The sequence below is a fragment of the Mobula hypostoma genome, unplaced genomic scaffold, assembly GCF_963921235.1.
Source record: "Mobula hypostoma unplaced genomic scaffold, sMobHyp1.1 scaffold_79, whole genome shotgun sequence".
Taxonomy (NCBI): domain Eukaryota; kingdom Metazoa; phylum Chordata; class Chondrichthyes; order Myliobatiformes; family Myliobatidae; genus Mobula; species Mobula hypostoma.
This window is the reverse complement of record NW_026948227.1, coordinates 83770-106836: the sequence shown is the minus strand read 5'-3', so window position 1 is coordinate 106836 and position 23067 is coordinate 83770. Positions and strand designations below refer to the sequence as shown.

The 23067-nt window shown below is 46.0% G+C and overlaps 1 protein-coding gene and 1 pseudogene across 5 annotated transcripts in view; one reads left to right on the top strand and one right to left on the bottom strand.

Moving 5' to 3' along the window:
• The window catches only part of LOC134342030 (uncharacterized), a 96256-nt gene extending 77169 nt beyond the window's left edge, over positions 1 to 19087 (top strand). For all 5 annotated transcript variants that reach the window (XM_063039969.1, XM_063039967.1, XM_063039966.1 and 2 more), the window contains 3 exons: positions 7829 to 7864; positions 10507 to 10539; positions 18265 to 19087. In XM_063039969.1, coding sequence (XP_062896039.1) covers positions 7829 to 7864; positions 10507 to 10539; positions 18265 to 18316 — 121 coding nt within the window. In that variant the 3' untranslated portion in view covers positions 18317 to 19087. The remainder of the gene's footprint in view (positions 1 to 7828; positions 7865 to 10506; positions 10540 to 18264) is intronic.
• A 1663-nt stretch (positions 19088 to 20750) lies between these two features.
• On the bottom strand, positions 20751 to 21144 carry LOC134342032 (elongation factor 1-alpha 1-like; annotated as a pseudogene).
• Between the last annotated feature and the right edge of the window lie 1923 nt (positions 21145 to 23067).

Below are 23067 nucleotides of genomic sequence, written 5' to 3'. Positions count from 1 at the left end.
GAATTGCCGCCCTCGCTCGGGAATTTCTCGGCGGCCTTGGAATGTGAATTACCGTCCTCACTCGGGAGTTTCTCAGCGGCATTCAAATGTGACTTGCCGCTCCAGCTCCGTTGATGGTCTAGCACTGAGTAGAAGAAAGCCAGGGTTCTCGTACTGCCGGTCCTGAAGGAAAAAGGTGCAGTCAACAAAGACGGTTAAAAGGAATTGGGGAATAGCAGTCGGAACCGTGACACAAACAAGGAAATTAAAGGGAACTAGGGAATAACCAATCAGGACCGTGACAGTACTCTGTCCTCGCTGTGTATTTCGGTCACTTTCCCTGACAGACACGCAGCTACTGTCTCCTGCAGAATGGGATTGAACAGCTTCCTGTCGCTTTAATCGACCACCTCCTCATTTTCCCATATGCATTCTCTCTGTTTTTCTGGCAGAGGCTTGGGTCGCCAGACTGAAATGCCACAGACCCAGCCTTCAGGAGACGACGTACCTACTGGTTCATCCAACGACTTTTGATTTGGGAATGTACAGTAAGTCTTTGTAAGCACACACTCGTCCACACAGGCTTTAATGATGTCGGTGTGAGAACGTGTATAAGAAGTATGAAGTATGTGTATAAAAATAATATTAGATCATTAGAAAGGGATGATATAGGTTCGGAAGGAATAGAGTCTCAGTGGGTTGAGGTAAGAAATAGCAAGAGTAAAAGGACTCTAATGGCAGTTGTATACAGGCCTCCAAAGAGCGGACGCCTTGTCGATTACAAATTAATGCAGGAGATAGAAAAGATATGTTAGAAGGGGAATGTCATTAGAATCGTTCGGGACTTTAACATGAAAGTGGATTGGGAAAAGCAAGCCAGTACTGGACCTCAAGGCAGAGAGTTTGTAGAATGTCTAAGGGATGACTTTTTAGAACAGCTTGTTGTTGAGCCTACTATGGGATCGGCTGTGCTGGACTGGGAGTTGTGCAATGATACGGAGATGATAAGAGAGCTCAAGGTTAAGGAACCCTTAGGGAGCCATGTTTACAATATGATGGAGTTAATTCTGAAATTTGAAAAGGGGAAACTAAATCCCAATGTGTCGGTATTTCAGTGAAATAAAGGAAGTTACAATGAAATGAGAGGGGAGCTGTCGAAGGTTGAGTGCAAAGCGACATGAGCAGGAAGGAAAGCAGAACAGGAATGGCGAGAGTTTCTGCGAAAAACGATGGGAACAGCAAGAAAGATATATTCGAACTAAGAAGATATTTTAGAATGGAAGAAGGACACTACCGTGGCTGACAAGTGAAGTCAGAGCCAAAGTAAAAACAAAAGATAGGGCAGACAAGGAAACCAAAGCTAGTGAGAAGATAGAGGATTGGGAAGCTTTTAAAAACTTACAGAAGGAGACTAATAAGGTCATTAGAAAGGAAAAGATGCAGTATGAAAGGAAGCTGGCGACTAATATCAAAGAAGATACAGTACTAAAAGCTTTAAAAATATATATAAAGGGAAAGCGAGTGTTGAGGGTACATATAGGACCAATAGAAAATGGCGCTGGAGTTATTGTAATGAGAGTCGCAGAGATAGCAAAGGAACTGAATGCATATTTTGGTTCAGTCTTGACAGTGGAATACATCTGCAGAAAACCGGACATCCAAGAGGTTCAGGGTAGTGAAGCACGTGCGGTGAAAATTACCTCTGAGAAGGTGCTCAGGAAGCCTAATTTTCTAGGGTAGTTAACTCTCCTGGACCTATTGGAATTTACCTTTGGGTTCTGAAGGAAGAAGCTGGAGAGATTGCGAAGGCATTAACGAAATTTTTTCAAGAATCGATAGATTCTGGTATGGTACCAGATGACTGGAAAAATTACAAATGTTACTCCGCTATTTAAGAAGGGAGGGAGGCAGCAGAAAGGAAACTATAGACCTGTCAGCCTGACATTACTGGTTGGGAAGTTGTTGGAATCGACTGTTGGTAATGAGGTTACGGAGCACTTGGAGGCAGATGACAAGATAGGCCAAAGGCAGCACGGTTTCTTGAAAGGAAAATCCTGCCTGACAGACCTACCGGAATTCTTTGAGGAAATTACAAGCAGGGTAGACAAGGGAAATGTAGTAGATGTGGTGTACTTGGATATTCAGAAGGGCTTGACCAACTTGCCGCACATGAGGTTATTTGGCAAGTTAAGAGCCCATGGAATTACAAGGAAGTTGATAGCCTGGGTGGGGCATTGGCTGGTCGGAAGAAAACAGGGAATGGGAATAAAGGGATCCTATTCCGGCTGCCACACTTGCAGCATTGTGTGCAGTTTTGGCCGCTTTATTTTAGAAAGGATATACTGACATTGGAGAAGATTCAGAGAGAATTACGAGAATGATTCCAGGAATGAAAGGGTTACCGTATGAGGAACGTCTGGCAGCTCTTAGGCTGTATTCCCTGGAGTTCAGGAGAATGAGGGAGGATCTTAAACATAGAACATAGAAAATAGAATAGTACAGCACATTACAGGCCCTTCGGCCCACAATGTTGTGCCGACCCTTAAACCCTGTGTCCCATATAATCCCCCACCTTAAATTCTTCCATGTACCTGTCTAGTAGTCTCATAAACTTCACGAGTGTATCTGCCTCCACCAGTGACTCAGGCAGTGCATTCCACGCACCAACCACTCTCTGAGTAAAAACCCTTCCTCTAATATCCCCCTGGAACTTCCCACCCCTTACCTTAAAGCCATGTGCTCTTGTATTGAGCAGTGGTGCCCTGGGGAAGAGGCGCTGGCTATCCACTCTATCTATTCCTCTTTATTATCTTGTACACCTCTATCATGTCTCCTCTCATCCTCCTTCTCTCCAAAGAGTAAAACCCCAGCTCCCTTAATCTCTGATCATAATGCGTACTTTCTAAACCAGGCAGCGTCCTGGTAAATCTCCTCCGTACCCTTTCCAATGCTTCCACATCCTTCCTATAGTGAGGCGACCAGAACTGGACACAGTACTCCAAGTGTGGCCTAACCAGAGTTTTATAGAGCTGCATCATTACATCGCAACTCTTAAACTCTGTCCCTCGACTTATGAAAGCTAACATCCCATAAACATTCTTAACTACCCTATCTACCTTTGAGGCAACTTTCAGGGATCAGTGGACATGTACCCCCAGATCCCTCTGCTCCTCTAGACTACCAAGTATCCTGCCATTTACTTTGTTCTCTGCCTTAATCTGTGGAATTTGTTGCCAATAGCGGTTGTGGAGGACAAGTCATTGGGTCTGTTTAAGGCAGAGATAGATATGTTCTTGATTAGGCAGGGCATCAAAGGGTATGGGGTGAAAACAGGTTTGTGGGGATGACTGGAAGAATTGAATCAGCCCATGATTGACTGGCGGAGCAGACACGAATGGCCTACTTCTGCTCCTATATCTTACGGTCTTATAGTCCTATGGTAACTGCTGCAGCATACTCATCCAGGTTCGAAGATGAAGCCCTGAATGCAGTGCAGTCCATCGATTCAAAGAAGTCCTTTAAGCGCTCAACACACATCAAAGTTGCTGGTGAACGTTGCAGGTCAGGCAGCATCTTTAGGAAGAGGTACAGTCGACGTTTCAGGCCGAGACTCTTCGTCAGGACTCAAAGGACTTTAAGAGCTCATGTACTTCCCTTGTCCATACCTTCTTGATCCTCACTATTGGTGCTGCAGACTTCAATCCCTGCCTATACACAGGGAGTAGAAGTACAGCCAGGTGATCAGACTTCCCGAAGTGATGGTGTGCAATAGCATGGTAGGCATTCTTGAAGGTGTCCAATGTGTTGTTTCTTCTCGTATTGCAAGTTTTTTGTTGATGGCAATTGCTCAGTGATTTTTGTCAGACTGGCATCCTTTCTAAGAAAGGATGTGCTGACATGTTAGGGAATTCAAAAGAAATTCGGGAAATGGTTCCTGCATTGGAAGGTTTATCATTAGAAAGCATTTGATAGCTCTGGGTCTCTCCTCACTAGAATTCAGGAGAATGACCGGTGCTCTATTTCAAGTCATGGGAATGTTGCGGGGCTTGGATAGAAAGTATGTGGAAGGTTTGCATCCTTCCAAGACCAGAGGAAACAGCACAATAGTGGGGTGTCCTTTAGAACGGAAATGGGGCGGATTGTCTTCAGCCGGAGGGTGGGGAATCTGTGGAATTCGTTGCCACACGCAGCTGTGGGGTCAAGTTATTCGGTATATTTCATGCACAACTTTATTGAAGACTGATTAGTGAGGACATTGCACCCAATGTCCTCAGACATAAGCGACCAAAGTGCCAAAGACAACAAAATGTGCAAAGGCAAAATTGAAATTTAGAAATAGTAATAACAGCTAAATAAGCAATATATTTCAATATGGAGGATTTGAGAGGAAAAGTCATTGACAGCGAGTCCATAGATTGTGAGAACAGCTTAATAATGGGCGAGTGAAGCTGAGTGAAGTCATCCGCTCTGTTTGAAGAACACAAATTTCCAGGTTGTGTCGTTCACGAAAGGCAGCAGGAAGGATACAGCATGGATAGGGTGGGATCCATGATAATGGAATCTGATTTTCTGCGACAGCGCTCCATGTTCAATGGTGGAAGACAGGGTACTATTTGTGAGAGACTGGGTCGTGTCTGCAACGTTTTGAGGAAAATTACATTTATGGTTGTGATGCAGCCAGTCAAAATACTCTCCATACACACTTATAGAATTTTGTCAACATTTTCAGTTGTCATGTCGAATCTTCGTGAGCACTATACACCCTACATTGGCAAATTCCCTCACTTACCGTTCCACCTCCTCATCTATGTTATTTATAAATGTCACATGGAGTAGGGGTTAAAGGGCATCCCTGCGGAACGCCGCTGATCATTGAACTCCACATACAATACGTACTACCCGCAGCCTTCTGTGGGTAGCCAAGGCAGCGTCCTCACTTTCTGTATGAGTCCACCATTTCAGCAAGGTAGGAAAACTGGCCTCTAATCATCTGCCCTTTTCCTCCCTCCCCGGGAAACAGCACTGTCAGGTTCACCATCTTATAATCTTCTGAGACCTTTCCTTCCAATGCCTCCACCGTATATTCAGCTGTCCATTTCTGCAACATGGGTGCAGTTACTGTAATTCAGTTAATATTTTCACTTCCACACAGTTCAATCTTCCCACCAACTGTTCCTCGGTGATAGCCGTGATATTCGCGTCTGTCTCCGATTCTTCTGAATTTCGGGCATATTACTGCTGTCTTGCTTTACGAAGCAGACTCAACGTACATATTTCGCTCCTCCGTCATTTCGCTGTTCCCCATTCCAACCTCTTCAGCGTCATTTTGAATTGCTAGAGAGATTGACTTCAAGAGTAGGGAGCTCATGCTGCAACTATGCAGGGTACTGGTGAGGCCACACCTGGAGTATTGTGTGCAGTTCTGGTCTCCGTACTTGAGGAAGGATATACTGGCTCTGGAGGCAGTGCAGAGGAGGTTCACCAGGTTGATTCCAAGGATGAAGGGGTTAACCTATGAGGAGGGATTGAGTCGCCTGAGACTATACTCTCTGTAATCCAGAAGTATGAGAGGGGATCTTATAGAAACATACAAAATTCGGAAAGGGATAGATAAGACAGAAGTAGGAAAGTTGTTTCCATTGGTAGGTGAGACTAGAACTATGGGACATTGTCTCAAGTTTCTGGGCAGAAGATTTAGGACGGAGATGAGGAGGAACTGTTTTTCCCAACGAGTGGTGAATCTGTGGAATTCTCTGCCCAGGGAAGCAGCTGAGGCTTCTTCACTACATATATTTAAGATACAGTTAGATTGAATTTTACATCGTACAGGAATTAAGGGTTGTGGGGAAACGGCAGGCAGATGGAGCTGAATTTACGGACAGATGAGACATGGCGGGGCAGGCTCGATAGGCCGGATGGCCTACACCTGTTCCTATTTATTATGTTCTTATGCTATTGGGGCCTATCGTTCGTTCTTCTTTTACCTAAAATTCTGGTCTCTGGAATTTTGTGGTCCCCCGGGACTGCATAAGTTGCGCACTTGAGGGCTCACCTGATCATTACAACCAATCGAACATCTCCTTGCAGATATCACACGGGAAATGGGCTCACAACTTTGTCCTGTTTACTGAGACACAGCAGATCCAACCCAGGGTACTCCTTCCACTCTCTACCTAGAATCCTGACGCCTTACTGTCCCAGTGCTGTTATGTTGAGTAGCTCTCGAAAATAATCCAATGATAAAGCAACATTCACAACACGCTCGAGAAACTCAGCAGGTCGGGCAGCATCCGTGGAAACGATGAGACGACGTTTCGGGCCGGAACCCTTCGTCGGGACTGTACAGGGAAGGGGCAGAGGCCCTATAAAGAAGGTGGGGGAGAGTGGGAAGGAGAAGGCTTGTAGGTTCCATGTGAAAAACCAGTAAGGGGAAAGATAAAGGGGTGCGGGAGGGGAAACAGGGAGCGCATAGGCAGGAAAAGTGAGAATAGGGGAAAACGCAATGGGTAGTAGAAGGAGGCGGAACCAAGAGGGAGGTGATAGGCAGCTGGGGGAGGGGGCAGAGTGACATAGGGATAGGGGAAGGGAGGGGGAGGGAATTACCGGAAGTTGGAGAATTGTATGTTCATACCAAGGGGCTGGAGACTACCCAGACCGTATATGAGGTGTTGCTCCTCCAACCTGAGTTTAGCCTCATCATGGCAGTAGAGGAGGCCATGTATGGACATATCTGAATGGGAATGGGAAGCAGAGCTGCAGTGAGTGGCTACTGGGAGATCCTGTCTGTTTTGGCTGATGGAGCGGAGGTGCTCAACGAAGCGGTCCCCCAATCTGCGTCGGGTTTCATCGATGCAGAGGAGGCCACACCGGGAGCACCGGATGCAATAGATGACCCCAACAGACTCACAAGTGAAGTGCTTCCTCACCTGGAAGGACTGTTTGGGGCCCTGAATGGTGGCAAGAGAGGAGGTGTAGGGACAGGTGTGGCACTTGCATTTACAGGGATAAGTGCCGGATGGGACATCCGTGGGGAGGGACCTGTGGACCAGGGAGTCACGGAGGGACCGATCCCTGCAGAAAGCGGAGGGGGGTGGAGAGGGAAAGATGTGCTTAGTGGTGGGGTCCTGTTGAAGGTGGCGGAAGTTGCGGAGGATAATGTGCTGGATCCGGAGGCTGGTGGGGTGGTAGGTGAGGACAAGGGGAACTCTGTCCCTGTTGTGGTGGCGGGAGGATGGGGTGAGGGCCGAAGTGCGGGAAATGGAGGAGATGCGGGTGAGGGCATCATTGGTGACGAGAGAGGGGAAACCAAGCCCGAAACTTCGACTCATCGTATCCACGGATGCTGCCCGAACTGCTGAGTTCTTCCAGCGTGTTGTGAGTGTTGCTTTGATCCCAGCATCTGCAGATTATTTTGGGTTTACAGTCCAATGATAAAGACCAGTGTGTGGGAAAACTTGTGCACTTAGTTTTCTCTCAGTGAGGCATTCACATATGACGTGGTGGCGTAATGACGTCTGCCATTCATGTATCTCCTACGTATAACCCATAATGAATTATGTAAATAAAGAATACGTAATAGCAATATATATACATGGTTACAAACATATTTAGAACTCATTTAGTCTCACAGATCATACATCAATTAGCCTCACCTAACTGCTGACTGGCCGTAACATATGGGCCCTCTGTACCGCCCCATGCAAAGGCAGCACTTCAACCCACACGCCACAGAGTGATGTGCACTGAAAGTGGGAGTACTCTCCGTGTATTGCTGAGCGAACGCTGCACCATATGTCTGAGAGTCTCTGACCGAACATAATTTTGTACCTTCTCTACATCCTTCAAACAGGAATTTCTTCTGGGGACCTGAAGTCACTATCGGTGGGTAAGTGGTTGTCGAAGCCTGCGTCTGTGAGGGGGCCAGTGAATGAACCAGAGGCGCCGCAGCATCGGGTGTGTGTTCCTGCCGCCGGAAGGGTGGCAGCGTTCCAGCAGAGAGAGATACAGATCATAGAACATAGAAGAGAACAGCAATGCAACACGACCTTCTGTCAACAATATTGTGCCGAACCAGCTGAAAAGTAAATTGAAAAACTCCTAAAACGAATCCCTCCTAATTACACAATGCCCATAATCTTCCATTTTCCTCACAATCATGGGGCTTCCTATTGAAGAGTCTCGTAAAACCTCTGATGTATTTGCCTCTACCACAAAATCAGACAGCACAGTCCAAGCATTTAAAACTCTCTGGGTTAAAAATGTTACCCCTCACATTGCCTTTGTACCGAACCTCTCTCATTTTCATTGCATGAACTCTGTTATTAGATATTTATACCCTCGGGGAGAAAAATATACTGCCTGTCTACTCCATCTATGCCTCTCATAATCTCCACTCAGCCCCCTCCGCTCCGAAGAAAATAGCACAAGTGTGTCGAACCTGTCATGTCAGCCCGTGCCCTCTAAACCAGCCAGCATCCTGGCAATCCTCTTCTGCATCCTCTCGAAAGCCTCAACATCCTTCCTGTGGTGCCGTGACTAGAGTTGTACGCAAAACTCTAGATGTGGCCGAACCAGATTTTTATAAACTTGCAACAGAACCTATTGACTTTCCACTTAATACCTCAATTAATGAAAGCAAAAATTGCATAAGCATCTTTAACCACCTTATCTCGCTTTGAAGTTGTTTTCGTGGAGCTGTAAACCTGGACCTCAAGATCTGTCAACAACAACTATGTTAAGGATCTTTCCTTTAGAAGTCTACTGGCTCTCTGCATTTGCCCTATCACGAAGCGACATCGCATATTTAACTGGGTTAAAATCCATCTGCTATTTCTCCGTCCATATCTGCAACTGATCTATGTTGCGCTGTGCTTTCTGCAAGTTCTTATGCACTATCCAAAACTCCAGCAATCTTGTTATCATCCGCAAGCCTACTAACACACCTGTCTACATTTGCATCCGGGTTATTTATTCACATCACCGACAATGGAGGTCACAGTCTAGATCCCTGTAGAACATCACTAATTAGAACTACTCTTCAACAACTAACCTCCCTCTTCCATGCGCAAGCCACTTTTGAATACAAAGATTCCTGGACCTCATACAAATTAATCATCTAGGTTAGTCTCCCATGAGGGGCTTTAGCAAACGCCTTACTAAAATCCACGTAGACGATAGCCACTGCTCTACCTTTATCAATCCCTCTCGTCTTCTTGTCAAAAAGCTCAATCAATTTGGGAAGACACGACGTACGCTGCTCAAAACCATGCTGATTCAGCTCATTGGCGGTGAATTTCAAAATACTTATATATCCCATACCCAAGAATTTTCTGCAGCAATTTCGCTGCATCTGACGTGAGACTCACGGGTGAATATTCCCAGCATTTTCCTTTTTTTTTTACCATTTTTATGCAGCCGTACAATATTAGCCATTTGCCAGTCCTCCGGGATCTCGGCTGGGGCTAGGGAGGACTAGTTTGTCAAGGACCCTGCAATCTCGTCTCTTGCCTCTTCAATAACCTGCGGAAAATCCCATCAAGCCCCAGGGACTTATCCACCTCAAAACTCATTCGGAGGCCCAATATTTGCTTCTCCTACTTCACATCAAAACAACTTACATATTTATATCCAGAGCACCGATCTGCTGCTCCTCTATGTACTTTTTTGTCTGATAAATACAGAAAGGAAATACTTAGTGAATACGTCATTCATATTTACCGCATTGCGGCAAACGTTTCCTCCCCCGACTACCTAAAATTGAATGATTATACACTGTCAATAGTTATTCAAGTTATATATGTTATGGAATACCTTAGGATTCACCTTAATCCTGCTTGACAACGACTTTTCACGTCCCCTCTTGGTTTTCCTATTTCCCTTCCTTCGTTTTACTGGTTTCTTTATACTCCTAATCTGCTCCCTTTGAACAGAATTTATGAAGCTTTACATTCGTTTCCTTTTTCAGTATGACACATTCTCTCGTTGGACGATCTAGATATTTATTTAATAAAGTATCCTGGATACATTTAGCACATTTTCCCCATCTAATCTCCTTGCACTGAGAACGTACATGTTTGTATCTGTAAAGTTGAAATACTGCTTGACATCAACACATTTATTTTCACACATTTCTTTATTCTGATTACATAGCTGTTCAGTAGTGTCCCAGCAGCTATTGCAGAGCCCGTAGTACAATCCATTCAGAAGCCCTTCTCATCACGCTGCTCTTGCAAGGGCCGAAACGGTTTAAACCGCTGATGTGTGCGTGTGCAGGTGGAGATCAGTTGGGCCAGTCCTCAGGGGAACTGCAGAGGAGAACTGCAGAGTTTAGTGGAAGAGTTGGATTTGATGTTGAATCCGGAGGGTCAACGTGTCCAAAGGGAAGGTGGTTTGGTGTCCCGGTGCTGTTGCTGAGCATATCAGGAAGGGGGCAGTGTTGAGCGGGAATGAGATGTGAAGAGGGGGTGACAGTGAACTTCAAGATGTGGGGTCATTGACTTTTCTTTTGTTTTTCCATCATTTCCTCAGGGTCTCGTATGACTTCAGCTCGATACCGGCGTGGTAAGTGGCAGCGGAATGCTGTGTCTGCGATTGCACCAGTTCATGAAGCAGAGGCCCTGGCGTATCAGGGCCATGCTTACAGTGGCATGCAAAAGTTTGGGCTCACCTGGTCAAAACTTCTGTTACTGTGAATAGTTAAAAGAGCAGAAGATGAGCTTATCTCTAAAAGTCATAAAGTTAAAGATGAAACATTCTTTAAAATGCAGAAGTTTGCGCACCCAAGAGATTTGAGCCTTCAGTTACCTTTTACCAAGGTCTCAGACCTTAATTAGCTTTTTAGGGCTCTGGCTTGTTCACAGTCATCGTTAGCAAAGGCCAGGTGATGCGAATTTCAAAGCTTTATTAATACCCTGACTCCTCAAACCATGTCCCAACAACCAGCAGCCATGGGCTCCTCTAAGCAGCTGCTTAGCACTGTTAAAATTAAAATGAATGACGCCCACAAAGCAGAAAAAGGCTATAAGAAGGTAGCAAAGCGTTTTCAGGTAGCCGTTTCATCAGTTCGGAATGTAATTAAGAAATGGCAGTTAACAGGTACGGTGGAGGTCAGGAAGATCAAGAAAAACTTCCGAGAGAACTGCTCGTAGGATTGCTGGAAAGGCAAATCAGAACCCTCGTTTGACTGTAAAAGACCTTCAGGAAGATTTAGCAGACTCTGGAGTGGTGGTGCACTGTTCTACTGTGCAGCTGCATCTGCACAAATATGACCTTCATGGAAGAGTCATCAGAAGAAAACCTTTCCTGCGTCCTCACCACAAAATTCAGCGTCGAAAGTTTGAAAAGGATCATCTAAGCAAGCCTGTTGCAGTTTGGAAACAAGTCCTGTGGACCGATGAAGTTAAAATAGAACTGTGTTGGCCGCAATGAGCAAAGGTATGTTTGGAGAAAAAAAAATGGTGCAGAATTTCATGAAATGAACGCCTCTTCAACTGTTAAGCACGGGGGTGGATCGATCATGCTTTGGGCTTGTGCTGCAGCCAGTGGCACGGGGAACATTTCACTGGTAGAGGGAAGAATGAGTTCAATTAAATACCAGCAAATTCTGGAAGCAAACACCACACCGTCTGTAAAAAAGCTGAAGATGAGAAGAGGGTGGCTTTTACAACAAGATAATGTTCCTAAGCACACCTCAAAATCCAAATGGACTACCTCAAGAGGCCCGTAAGCTGACGGGTTTGCCATGGCCCTCCCAGTCCCCCGACCTCAACGTCATCGAAAATCTGTGGATAGGCCTCAAAAGAGGAGTGCATGCAAGACAGCCCAAGAATCTACACCTAACTAGAAACCTTTTGCAAGGAAGATTGGGCGAAAATCTCCCAAACTGTCACAATGAGGGGTTGGTGGCGGACCCAAGTGCAAGACACAGACACTGAAGTACTAGGAACAGGACTAGGATGCAGGACCTGGGCTAGGACATGGACAAGAAACAGGGAAAACGGACAAGGAACTATGAACTGGGAGCCTGGGTTTGGAGCCCCAGCCAGAGACCGGACAAGGACCCAGAACCTGGGACTTGACTCGGGCTCGGGCCGCAGAACAATGCAAGGCCATGAGATGACTACATGACTGGAGGCTGGGGTCTTGAGGCTTGAGCTTGGAGACAGATTGGGGTCTTGAGGCTTCAGCTTGGAGACAGGCCTGGGGTCTTGAGGCTTGAGGCTTGATAACTCGGAGAATGAGTACTGTACATCAACATAGAGCCGGGACTTTTCCTTCGAAAAGCCGGGACTCATCTTTAACATGGCACTAACATGAGAGTGGACAGTACATAGACATAGAGCCGGGACTGATCCTTAGACAAGCCTGGATTCAACTTCATCTCCACACTAAGGTCGGACAGGTCCCTCCGTCGGGTAACAGCAGAACGGCCTGACTTACCCAATGGAGGCAAGGACAAGACAAGACAGATTCCCCCGCAGGGCAACGGCAGAACGGCCTGACTTACCCCATAGAGGCAAGGACAAGACAAGACAGATTCCCCCGCAGGGCAACGGCAGAACGGCCTGACTTACGCCACGGAGGCGAGGACAAGAAGAGACAAACACCGAAGAACGACAGACAGCTTCATCTCTGCATTGGCGGTTGAACTGGACAGTTGTACAGACAAGGGATACAGGCGGGGTACCAGGCTAGGTGAGCAGGCAGAAAGTCAGGCCAAGTATCCAGGCAGAGAGTCAGGCTGGGCGGGGGGGAAGACAGGCAGGGGAACAGAACAGTCCAGCCGGGAATCTCTGGTTTACAGAGGTATTCATATCTTACCCCCAAAACGAGAATCGGGCTTAAAAGAGAAACTGGGGAAAACCAGAAATCCTGGAATAAGGAACGGTGGACAGGACCGTGCACCGGAATACGGACTTCAGGGACCGGACCATGACACAAACAAGAATTGTAAGACTCTTAGCTGGTTATAGAAAGCGTTTAGAAGCTGTGATACTTGCCAAACGGGGTGTTACTAAGTACTGACCATGCAGGGTGCCCAAAGTTTTGCTTCCGGCCCTTTTTCATTTTTTTTTGTTATTTCGAAACTCTAAAAGATCGAAATAAAAAAGTACCGGTGCTTAAAATATTAAAAAAATGTGTCATCTTTAACTTTATGCCTTTTGGAAATCAAGTCATCTTTTACTCGGTTAGCTATTCAATGTAACAGAAATTTTGACCGGGGTGCTCAAACTTTTGCATACCACTGTATGCGGACGGTCAGTTGGGGCGCGCTGCGGCGGCGAGAGATCAAAGTCCCTCTCCGCACTATGATCCTTCACTGGAAGGAACGGCTTTGAGCAGCTTCCTTCGCCTCCTGTAATGAATCCACGACCCAGGTGTGGTCACTGAGCCCTGCTTTCCTACCGTGAGCTCCTGAAACATTCCTGACAGATTTCCCAGGCATGATGTTCCCTATTAAAAACTGTGCGGACCATCCTAGTTTATCAAGTACTTAGATAAGAAAGCTTAGAACAGTACAGCTTTTTGTAGACCCTTAGGTCCTTGATGTATTAACTACTCTAAACTTTTCTCCGACAAAGCGGTCTATTTCTCTTTTATCCATGTACCTAAGAGTTTCTGAAATGACCCTAATGTGTATTCTACACCACCACCACTACAGATAGTGCGTTTCACACACTCACCACTATGTGTGAAAACATACCCCTGGCAGCCCCGAAACATTCCTGAAGTCGCTTCAAATTTCTGTCCCATTGGTAGATTTTTCCCTCTGGGAAAATATCTCTAGCTATCCATTTGATCTAGGCCTCTTATCTGTTCAAGTCTCTGAAATGGCCCCTAACTCACTTCACTCTAAAAGATAAATTCATAGCCTGATGAACCTATCCTCCTGCAACCGGACTTCTGGTCTCGGCAGCATCCTTGTAAGTCTCCAATGCAAACCCTCCAAACCGTCCTCATACGTCCTGTTATTTGGTCCCAGAACTGAGCACAATATCCCAACTGTGGCTTAGCCAGAGTCTTGTAGAGCTGTAACAAAACCTCGCTGTTCTTGAACTCGCTCTCCCGGCGACTGATCCCAAAACATTAATAGGCCTTCTTAACCACCCTATTAAACGTGGCGGAAACGGTAAGGGATCCATGGATGCCAAATCTGAAAGTGCCTCTGCTCCTCTATACTGTCAATTAGCCTGTCATTAAACCTGGATGCTGCGCTCTAATTCAACCACCCAAAGTGTAGTCATTCATTTTACCCCGTACTCAACTTGATTTGCCAGTTCTCAGTCCATCTCTGCATCCACCAATGCCAAATTTGTAACCTGCGAGAACCCTCCACATTATCCACAACAGCATCAATATTTTTTTTCTTGTTCAATTCTATATCTATCCATTTTCTCATAAAACTCATTTGTAAAATTCAGAAAAAAGCAGGAGTCCCAGAACAGATCTCTAGGGAACAGAGCGTCTCACTAACTTTCAGATAGAATAATCTCCATCTGTTAGCACAGTCTCTCTTGGCGAGCTAGTTCTCTACCCACAGAGAGAGATTCACTGGACCCCTATCACATCACTTTCTGAATGGGCCGACAATGAGGAAACTTATCAAACATCTTAATAAAATAGATGTATACACCATCCTCGTACAAACCAGCAACATAGTTTGCAGCATCGATCGAAGTCAATCACATTCTTGAGACATGACCTGCACCTGGTAAGATCACGCTGACTATCTCTAGTCAGACTATATTTCTTTTAATGCCTCTACATACTGCCTCAATGGATAGTCCAGCAGTCTGCCCACAATGACAAAAGATTTACAGTTCTGTCATTCCCGCCGTTATCCCAATTAGATTATTTGAACAAACGTCAAGCATTTGCTGCTTGCAATTCACAGGTACGACTGTAGAGGGCAGTAGGAACGCAAAATCCATTGCCAAAAGTGCGTAAATATCTTCAAGCGCTTCCTGTAGAAAACAGGAGTATATCTCCTCCAGCTCCGGAGACTTAGCTATCCTAAGTCTTTGAGAGGTTGCAGCTCATAAGACCGTAAGACAAAGGAGCAGAAGCAGGCCATTCGGCCTATCGAGTCTGATACGCCAATCAATCATCGGCTGATCCAATTCTTCCAGTCATCCCCACATCCGTACTTTCACCCTATATCATTTGATGCCCTGTCTAATCAAGAACCTATCTATCTCTGTCTTGGCCTCCACAGCCGCTCATGGCAACAAATTCCACAGATTTACTACCCTGTGACTAAAGTAATGTCTCCACATCTGAATTCTAAAAGGACGTCCTTCAATCCTGAAGTCGTGCCCTGTTGTCGTAGAATACCCGACCACTGGAAATAAGTTTTCCATATCTAATCTGTTCGGGCCTTTTAACATTCGGAATGTTTCTATGAGATCCTCCCTCATTCTTCTGAACTCCAGAAATACAGCCCAAGAACTGCCAAACGTTCGTCATACAGTAACCCTTTCATTCCTGCAATCATTCCCGTGAATATTCTCTGAACCTTCTTCAATGTCAGTATATCCTTCCTAAAATAAGGAGCCCAGAACTCCACACAAAACTCCAAATGTGGTCTCAGGAGTCAACATTACATCCCTAATCTTATATACTATAATTCTAGAAATTAATGTCAACATTACATTCGCCGTCTTCACAACCTACTCAACCTGCAGGTTAACCTTTCGGGTATATTGAACAAGGACTCCCAAGTCCCTCTGCATCTCTGCATTTTTAATTCTCTCTCGATCTAAATAATAGTCTGCCCGTTTACTTCTTCCACTAAAGTGCATGACCATACACTTTCCAACATTGTATTTTATTTGCCACTTCTTTGCCCATTTCTCGATATATCTAAGTCTCTCGTTCCTCAACACTACCTGACCCTCCACCTATCTTTGTATTATCGTTAAATTTAGACAAAAATCCATTAATACCGTAGTCCAAATCGCTCACATTCATCGTAAAAAGCGGCGGTCCCAACACCGATTGCTGTGAAACTCCACTGTTAACCGGCAGCCGGCCAGAATAGGAACCCTTTATTCCCACTCTCTTTTTTCTAACAATCAGCCAATGCTCCACCCATGATAGTAACTTCCCTGTTATTCTTCACTGCTCATCAGCCTCAGATGCGGCTCCTTTTCAAACGCCTTCTGAAATTCCGAGTACACCAGGTCTCCATCATCTCCTCTGTCTACCCTGCTTGTAACTTCCTCAGAGAATTGCAGTAGGTTTCTCAGGCAGAGATTTTCTTTCAGAAAACCATGCTGGCCTATCTTGACATGTGCCTCCAGGTACTCCATAATCTCATCACTAACAATCACTTCCAACAACTTCCCAACCACTGATGTCAGGCTAACAGGTCTATAATTTCGTTTCTGATGCCTCCCACACTTCTTTAATAGCGGAGTACCATTTGCAATTTTCGAATCATCCGGTACAATGTCAGAAACTATCGATTCTTGAAAGATGGTTGTTAATGCCTCCGCAATCTCTCCAGCTACTTCCTTCAGAACCTAAGGGTGCATTCCATCAGGTCCAGCTTTACCACACTCAGGCCATTAAGCTTCCTGAGCACCATCTCTGTCGTAATTTTCACTGAACTAACTTCACTTACCTGACACTTTTGACAGTCTGGTATACTACAGACTTCTTTCACTGTGAATACTGATGCCAAATACGCAGACAGTTAAACTGCCATCTCTGCATCTTCAAGGTCATCTTGTATTGGTCATATTAGTACCCTCCACTCTCTTTTACCCTTCATGTACTTAAAAAAAAGCTTTGAATTTAGTCACTTGCTTTCTCTCATAATTCATCTTTTCCTTCCGAACGACCTTCTTAGCTTCCCTCCGTATGTCCTTAAAAGCTTCCCAATCCTCTATCTTCCCATTAGCTGTGGATTCCTCTTATGCCCAATCTTTTTGTTTTTACTTCGGTTCTGACTTCACTTGTCAGCCACGGAATGTCCTTCTTGATTTTTCCTTCTTATTTGGCATATTTTTATTCTTATTTTTCTTCATTTATTCGTATTTGGAATATATCTGCCTTGCATTTCCCTCATTTTTCACAGAAACTCCAGTCATTGCTGCTCTGCTGTCTTTCCTGCGAATGTCCCATCCCGGTCAATTTCGGCCAGTTCCCCTTTCATGCCGTTGTAATTTCCTTTATTCCATTGAAATGCCGACACATTGGATTTTACGTTTTCCTTCTCAAATATCAATGTAAGCTCAATCATATTGTGATCACTGTTCCCTAAGGGTTGCTTAACCTTAAACTCTCTTATCACCTCCGATCATTGCGCAACACCCAATCCAGAATAGCCGATCTCCCATTGGGCGCAACAACAAGCCGTTCTCAAAAGCCATCCCTTAGACATTTTACAAATTCTCTCCCTTGAGATCCAGTACTGACCTGGTTTTTCCAATCCTCTTTCATGTTAAAATCCGCAACGATTGTCATGATATTGCCTTTCTGACACGCCTGTTCTATCTCCTGCTGTAATTTGTAAACCACATGACAGTTGCTGTTTGGAGGCCTGTATAGAACTGTCATTAGGGTCATTTTAACCTTGCCATTTCTTAACTCAACCCATGGAGACTCTCCACCTTGCAATTCTATGTCACCTATTTCCAATGGTTAATTATTATTTCTTATACACACCCTCTGAATACTAACCTATCTATCTGAAATCGTTGGACGTTCATCTCCCAATGGCAGCCATGCGATAGCCATGTTTCAGAGATGGCCACAACGTAATATTTGCCAATCTGCAGTTGAATTTTTCATATCGTCCATTTTCTTCCTAATGCTGCGTGCACTCATCCTACTTAACATCGACCTGTTCAAGCATATCAGTCTGTTCTAGTTGTGCTCACATTTGTCAAGGTCTTTCTCAATCGCGAATACTGAGAGTATGTATTCATTAAGGACCTTTCCTACCCCCACCATACCTAGCCCATATTTCCTCTGTTATTCCTGATCGGTCCAGTCCTAACACACGTAATCCTTTAGTTCCTCACATACGTGGAAAAGCCTTGGGTATTTAATCCCCTTCCTGGCGATATTTTAACCGTGTCTGATCGTAGATTCCACGCTGTCTCACTATAGGAATGCGTTGCCCAGCGCATCGGTGCCACCGGCTCTCCACACTCACCTGGTCAAGCACTGCCGCTTTTTGAGATCGGTTCTCTGCTGATGACAACGATCCCGTCAATAAAGGGACAGCAGTTGCACTCAGGAGATTTTCCCTCACCCTTTCTCTGTTACACCTTTCAGCAACGAGGTCTGGTTTGTTGCCTCTGGCGGGATGGATTGCACGGTCGCGTGAGAACGATGGAAATCGCTCTGGATCCCCCACATTGCTTCGTATCAATCACCGCCTTCGGCAGCTCCGCTAATAACGAGTTCCCATACCGCTAATCAATAATCAAAACACTGGCCTGTTCACCCAGCCCGGCCTCGACACCCCGTGACCAACGCGTGACTGATCGTCATCTACTCTCACAGTAACCGCAGTGTGGCTAGATCAGGAGCCCAGTTCTAGGACCTGCGGCCATCAGGGTCCTCCACTGACCCAGGAACATCGGACCGCGTTCTTTAGCAAGTAGCCCTGAGACAAAAATGTGACCATGTCGGCCTGGGGCGCCGCGTCCCGGTGAACAGACAGATGTGTCCTGACCTGGGTTCTTTTGCATTCCTGGTGCGCGAGTGAGATCCGGAACACATCAAACACCCTGGCCCACGCAGGTTGAAGCTTGGGGTTTTAAGGGATGTCTTTGTCTCCTCGGGGAACGCAATGGGAAAGATAACGACCACATACCACTGCTCTCTGACCGCACGGGTTCTTGGCGCTGGAGCCCTGCACACACTGGGCAGAACAGGCAGTGGATGTTCGCTATGATGCACCTCCTGTCTCGATGTAACTGCAATAATTCTCCTGCGCTCTGATTATGGGAAAGGGTTATTTTTCTTCCGGTATTCACATTCTCTGGTATCGGTACTGACGATAGACTATCCCACTGATCGCTGCTCCGCCGTAGTACAACAGTTACCCTATCCACCTGCATGACTTAATAAAACTGACGCTGTTTGCATTAAACTGGTCTCCCTCTCTTGACAAAAAACTCGCTGCTTTCGGTACCGGCGGGTCTTTAGGAAGGTCTGTGCATAGGCCGGGCATAGAGTAGCCTGCTCCCAGAGCAGAGAATGCAGTGGCCTGAAGCCCCCCACACCAACAGCACATCCCGCGTCCCTCCCAACGCCGAGCCACTCTGAGGCAACTGGCAGATGCTGGTGAAGCCGCCTGTGGTGTGAGGGTGAGAAAATGGCACGGCACAGCGACGCGGAAAACGTCACCAGTGGGATAATTCTCAGGGGCCCGACAGGCTAAACGAACTCCCGTCATGGTGATGTAATATGCCCTGGTATTACTCTGGTCTGAAGCAATGGCTGGCGTGTGCAGAGTGCAGGTCGATGTCCTGTTAACAGACAGATGCCTTAACGAGGCTCCTTCCCTTCCAAACCTTTTGCTTCCCGCCCCGGGGATGTCAATCACCACGGGGGAGGCTCCGAACCCGTCTTACTCATGGTGACAGTGACACCAGGGACTAAAGAGGTGACAGGTGGCTTTGTGAGACTCAGGGACATCAATGTTCACTGTGGGGACAGGGCGAATTCAGTGAGGGACCAAGCACGGGAAGGCTGAGCGTGAGGGTGGGATCCGGAGATAAATGAGTGGTCAGAGAGAGAAGGGCTGGCGTTGAAGTCAGGGTGAAGGCTTGAAAATCTGATTTGTAACGGGTCAGGGAGGTGGGTGGATGGAGGCGACTATGCAGAATTGGGGGGTGGGGGCTTTCGGAGAGACTGATGAGGGAAGGAACGGCGTATGGTTGACGGGGAAAAGGAGGGCGGATGGATGTAACCATGGAGGTGATTCTTTGGGCAAGTGGAAGCGTTCGGACAGATCAGTCAGCGACGCTCCAGGGAGGGTTATTCTGGGGTTGGCGGGCGTAAGACGACATCAGTCAGCGAGGTTCGGGGTTGGGGGTGATGTGAGTGACGAGTGGTTGACGGTAAGAAGAGTCGTATGGAGAAGACTATGGAGGTGGTTCGTGAGGGGGTGGTCAAAGAGATCCGTCAGCGATGGTCCAGCGAGGGAGAGGCGTGTGGGTGACAGGGGAATAAGGGGAGATGGAGGTGACTGTGGAGTTGATTGGGAGGTGGTGGGATGGTGTTCAAAGATATCGGTCAGCGAGTCTCCGGGCGGGGGAGTGTGGCCTGTAGTTGACGGGGGTGGGAGGGGTTTGGGGTAGATACTGGAGGGAACTATGGAGGTGACTAGGTTGGGGGTAGGGTGGCTGACGGCAGGAAGATCCGAATCAGAACCAGGTTTAACATCACACGTGCATAATCGGGAATTTGTTGTTTTCTTGGCAGCAGGTCAGTAAAAGGCATAGTTAATCCGTATTTAAGTTAAATATGCAGTTCTTATGTAGAGGGTAAATGGTGAGTTAGTGTAGAGGGGTTCATTGTCCGTTCAGAAATTTGATGCTGGAGGGAAATCAACTGATCCTGAAGCATGGAATGTGGGCCATCAGACTCCGTTACTCCTCCTCGACGGTAGCAATGAGGAGAGGGCCTGTCCAGGACTGAATATCCTGAATGATCGATGCCCCATTTCTGATCATCGCATTTGGAAAATGCCTTCGATGCTGGAGAAGCAGCTGCCCGTCATGCACTTGACTGGGATATCTGCAGAGTCTTTATCTTTTTCTGAGGAAGTGATGGAAATTCAGCCGCATGATCATTGAATGCGCGTGGGGGACTTGCGGTTTTGGGAGGTTCATTCCAGCTTCAAACTCGCCCACGCCAGCTGCAACTGTCAGCACAGCACAGTCACCCTGTGAGGTTCCAGTAATAATGTTCTTGATGAAGTCTCGGTATCCTGGGGGCATCAATGATGGTGATGTAATACTTTGAAGTTTCACACTTCCAAAGAGAGATGTCAATGGTAATACCACGCTCACGTTCAGCCTTCAGTTTATCTAAAACACAGGCATACTTGAAGGATCCTTTGCCCATCTCAGCGGCTTCCTTCTCAAATTTTTCTGTGGTTCTTTTATCAATTCCACCACGCTTACTTTTTCCACTCATTTTAGAAACCACAATATGAAGATTATTATAGTACAGTGTTTATTTTTTTTTGGATTTCGGGTGGTTCTCTTTTCAACATATGCCTTTGGAGTTGCCTTCTGGAGAAATGGGGGTAGATTTAGTATTAGTTATTTTTCTGGCATTTTTTAGCTTAGTCTCGGGTGGAGAGTGGGGGGATTTTTACTTTTACTATTAGTTTTTTCAATTGGGGTGGCTGAGAACTACAAAGATGTCCGCAGTGTCGTGACTTCCGGTTCATCTCTGAATTTTGTTTCTTTTCCGATTTGATGAGTTTACATTATGATTAACTCTTTATACACCGAAGGGTTGACTCCAGGAAAATATGGCTCAGATTATTAATTTTGTCTCTTGGAGTACAAATGGTTTAAAGCATCCAATTAAACGGAAAAATATTTTTGAAGTATTCCAAAGACTGAATGCTCATATTAATTTTGATAAGGAAACTCATGTGAAGAAAGAGGATAATTAGATTAGATTATGAGGACACGCAGTCCTCTTTTATTGTCAATTAGTAACGCATGCATTAAGAAATAATACAATGTTCCTCCAGAATGATATCACAGAAACACAAGACAAACAAGACTGAAAAACTGACAACGACCACAGATTTAAAACATATAGTTTCAACAGCGCAAATAAAGTAATTTGATAAGAGCAGACCATGGGCACGGTAAAAAAAAAGTCTCAAAGTCTCTCGAAAGTCCCATCAACTCACGCAGACGGAGAAGGAAGAAAAAGTTTCCCTGCCATGAGCTACCAGCGCCACAAACTTGCCCATGCAGCACCCTGGGAACACTCGTCCACAGCCGATGTTAAGTCCCTCCGAAAACTTCGAGCTTTCGACCAGCCCTCCGACACCGAGAACCGAGCACCATCTCTGCCGGGGACACTCAGTACCCGTTTATTGTCATTTAGAAATGCATGCATTAAAAATGATGCAATGTTCCTCCAGTATGATATCACAGAAACTCAGGACAGAACAAGATTAAAACTGACAAAAATCACATAATTAGATCGTATAGTTACAACAGTGCAAAGCAATATCGTAATTTGATAAGGGCAGACCATGGGCACGGTAAAAAAAAAGTCTCCAAGTCCCAATAGCCCCAACATCTCACGCAAAAAAGTGCTGTCGACAATAGAGCCTTGCAGAGGGTGGTTAGGAGAGCAGAGAAGGTTATTGGAGTCTCCCTACCTTCTGTCCAAGACCTCTTTCAGAGTCGATGCCTCCAGAAGAGACGGTACATCATTAAAGACCCCTCACACCCTCTCCATGAACTGGTTGTTCTTCTGTCATCAGGTAACCGTTACAGAAGCATCAAAACTAAAACCACAAGGCTACTAAACAGCTTCCTCCCACAGGCAGTCAGACTGCTAAATAGCTGCTCTACCTGACTCTGCTTTGGACACTTTTAACTTGCAGTGGGCACTTACAACTGATTTTAATTGACATGTGGCTGTTGTGTTTTACTATTTATTGTTATGTTTATTATTTAGTGTTGCGTTTGTTATGTTGTGATTGCACTGCTCCTGGGAAACTCTGTCTCATTCTGCCCTGCAGAGCTGATGTATGTTTAGAATGGCAATAAAGTTGTTTGAATCTTGAATCTTTGAATCTTGACAAACGGTAGAAGGGAGAAACTCTCCCTGCCATGACCCTCCAACGCCGCAAATTTGCCGATGCAGCATCCTGAAAGCACCCGACCATAGTCCGACTCTGAGTCTGTCTGAAAACTTCGAGCCTCCGACCAGCGAGCACCGAGTACCATCTCTGCCGAGCGCTTCGACTCCACTCCGGCCGCCGAGCAACAGGCATAGCCGAGGTTTCGGGGTCTTCCCCTCCGGAGATTTCGGACCACACAGTAGCGTCGGCAGCGAATCAGGCATTTGAGAAATTTTACCTGA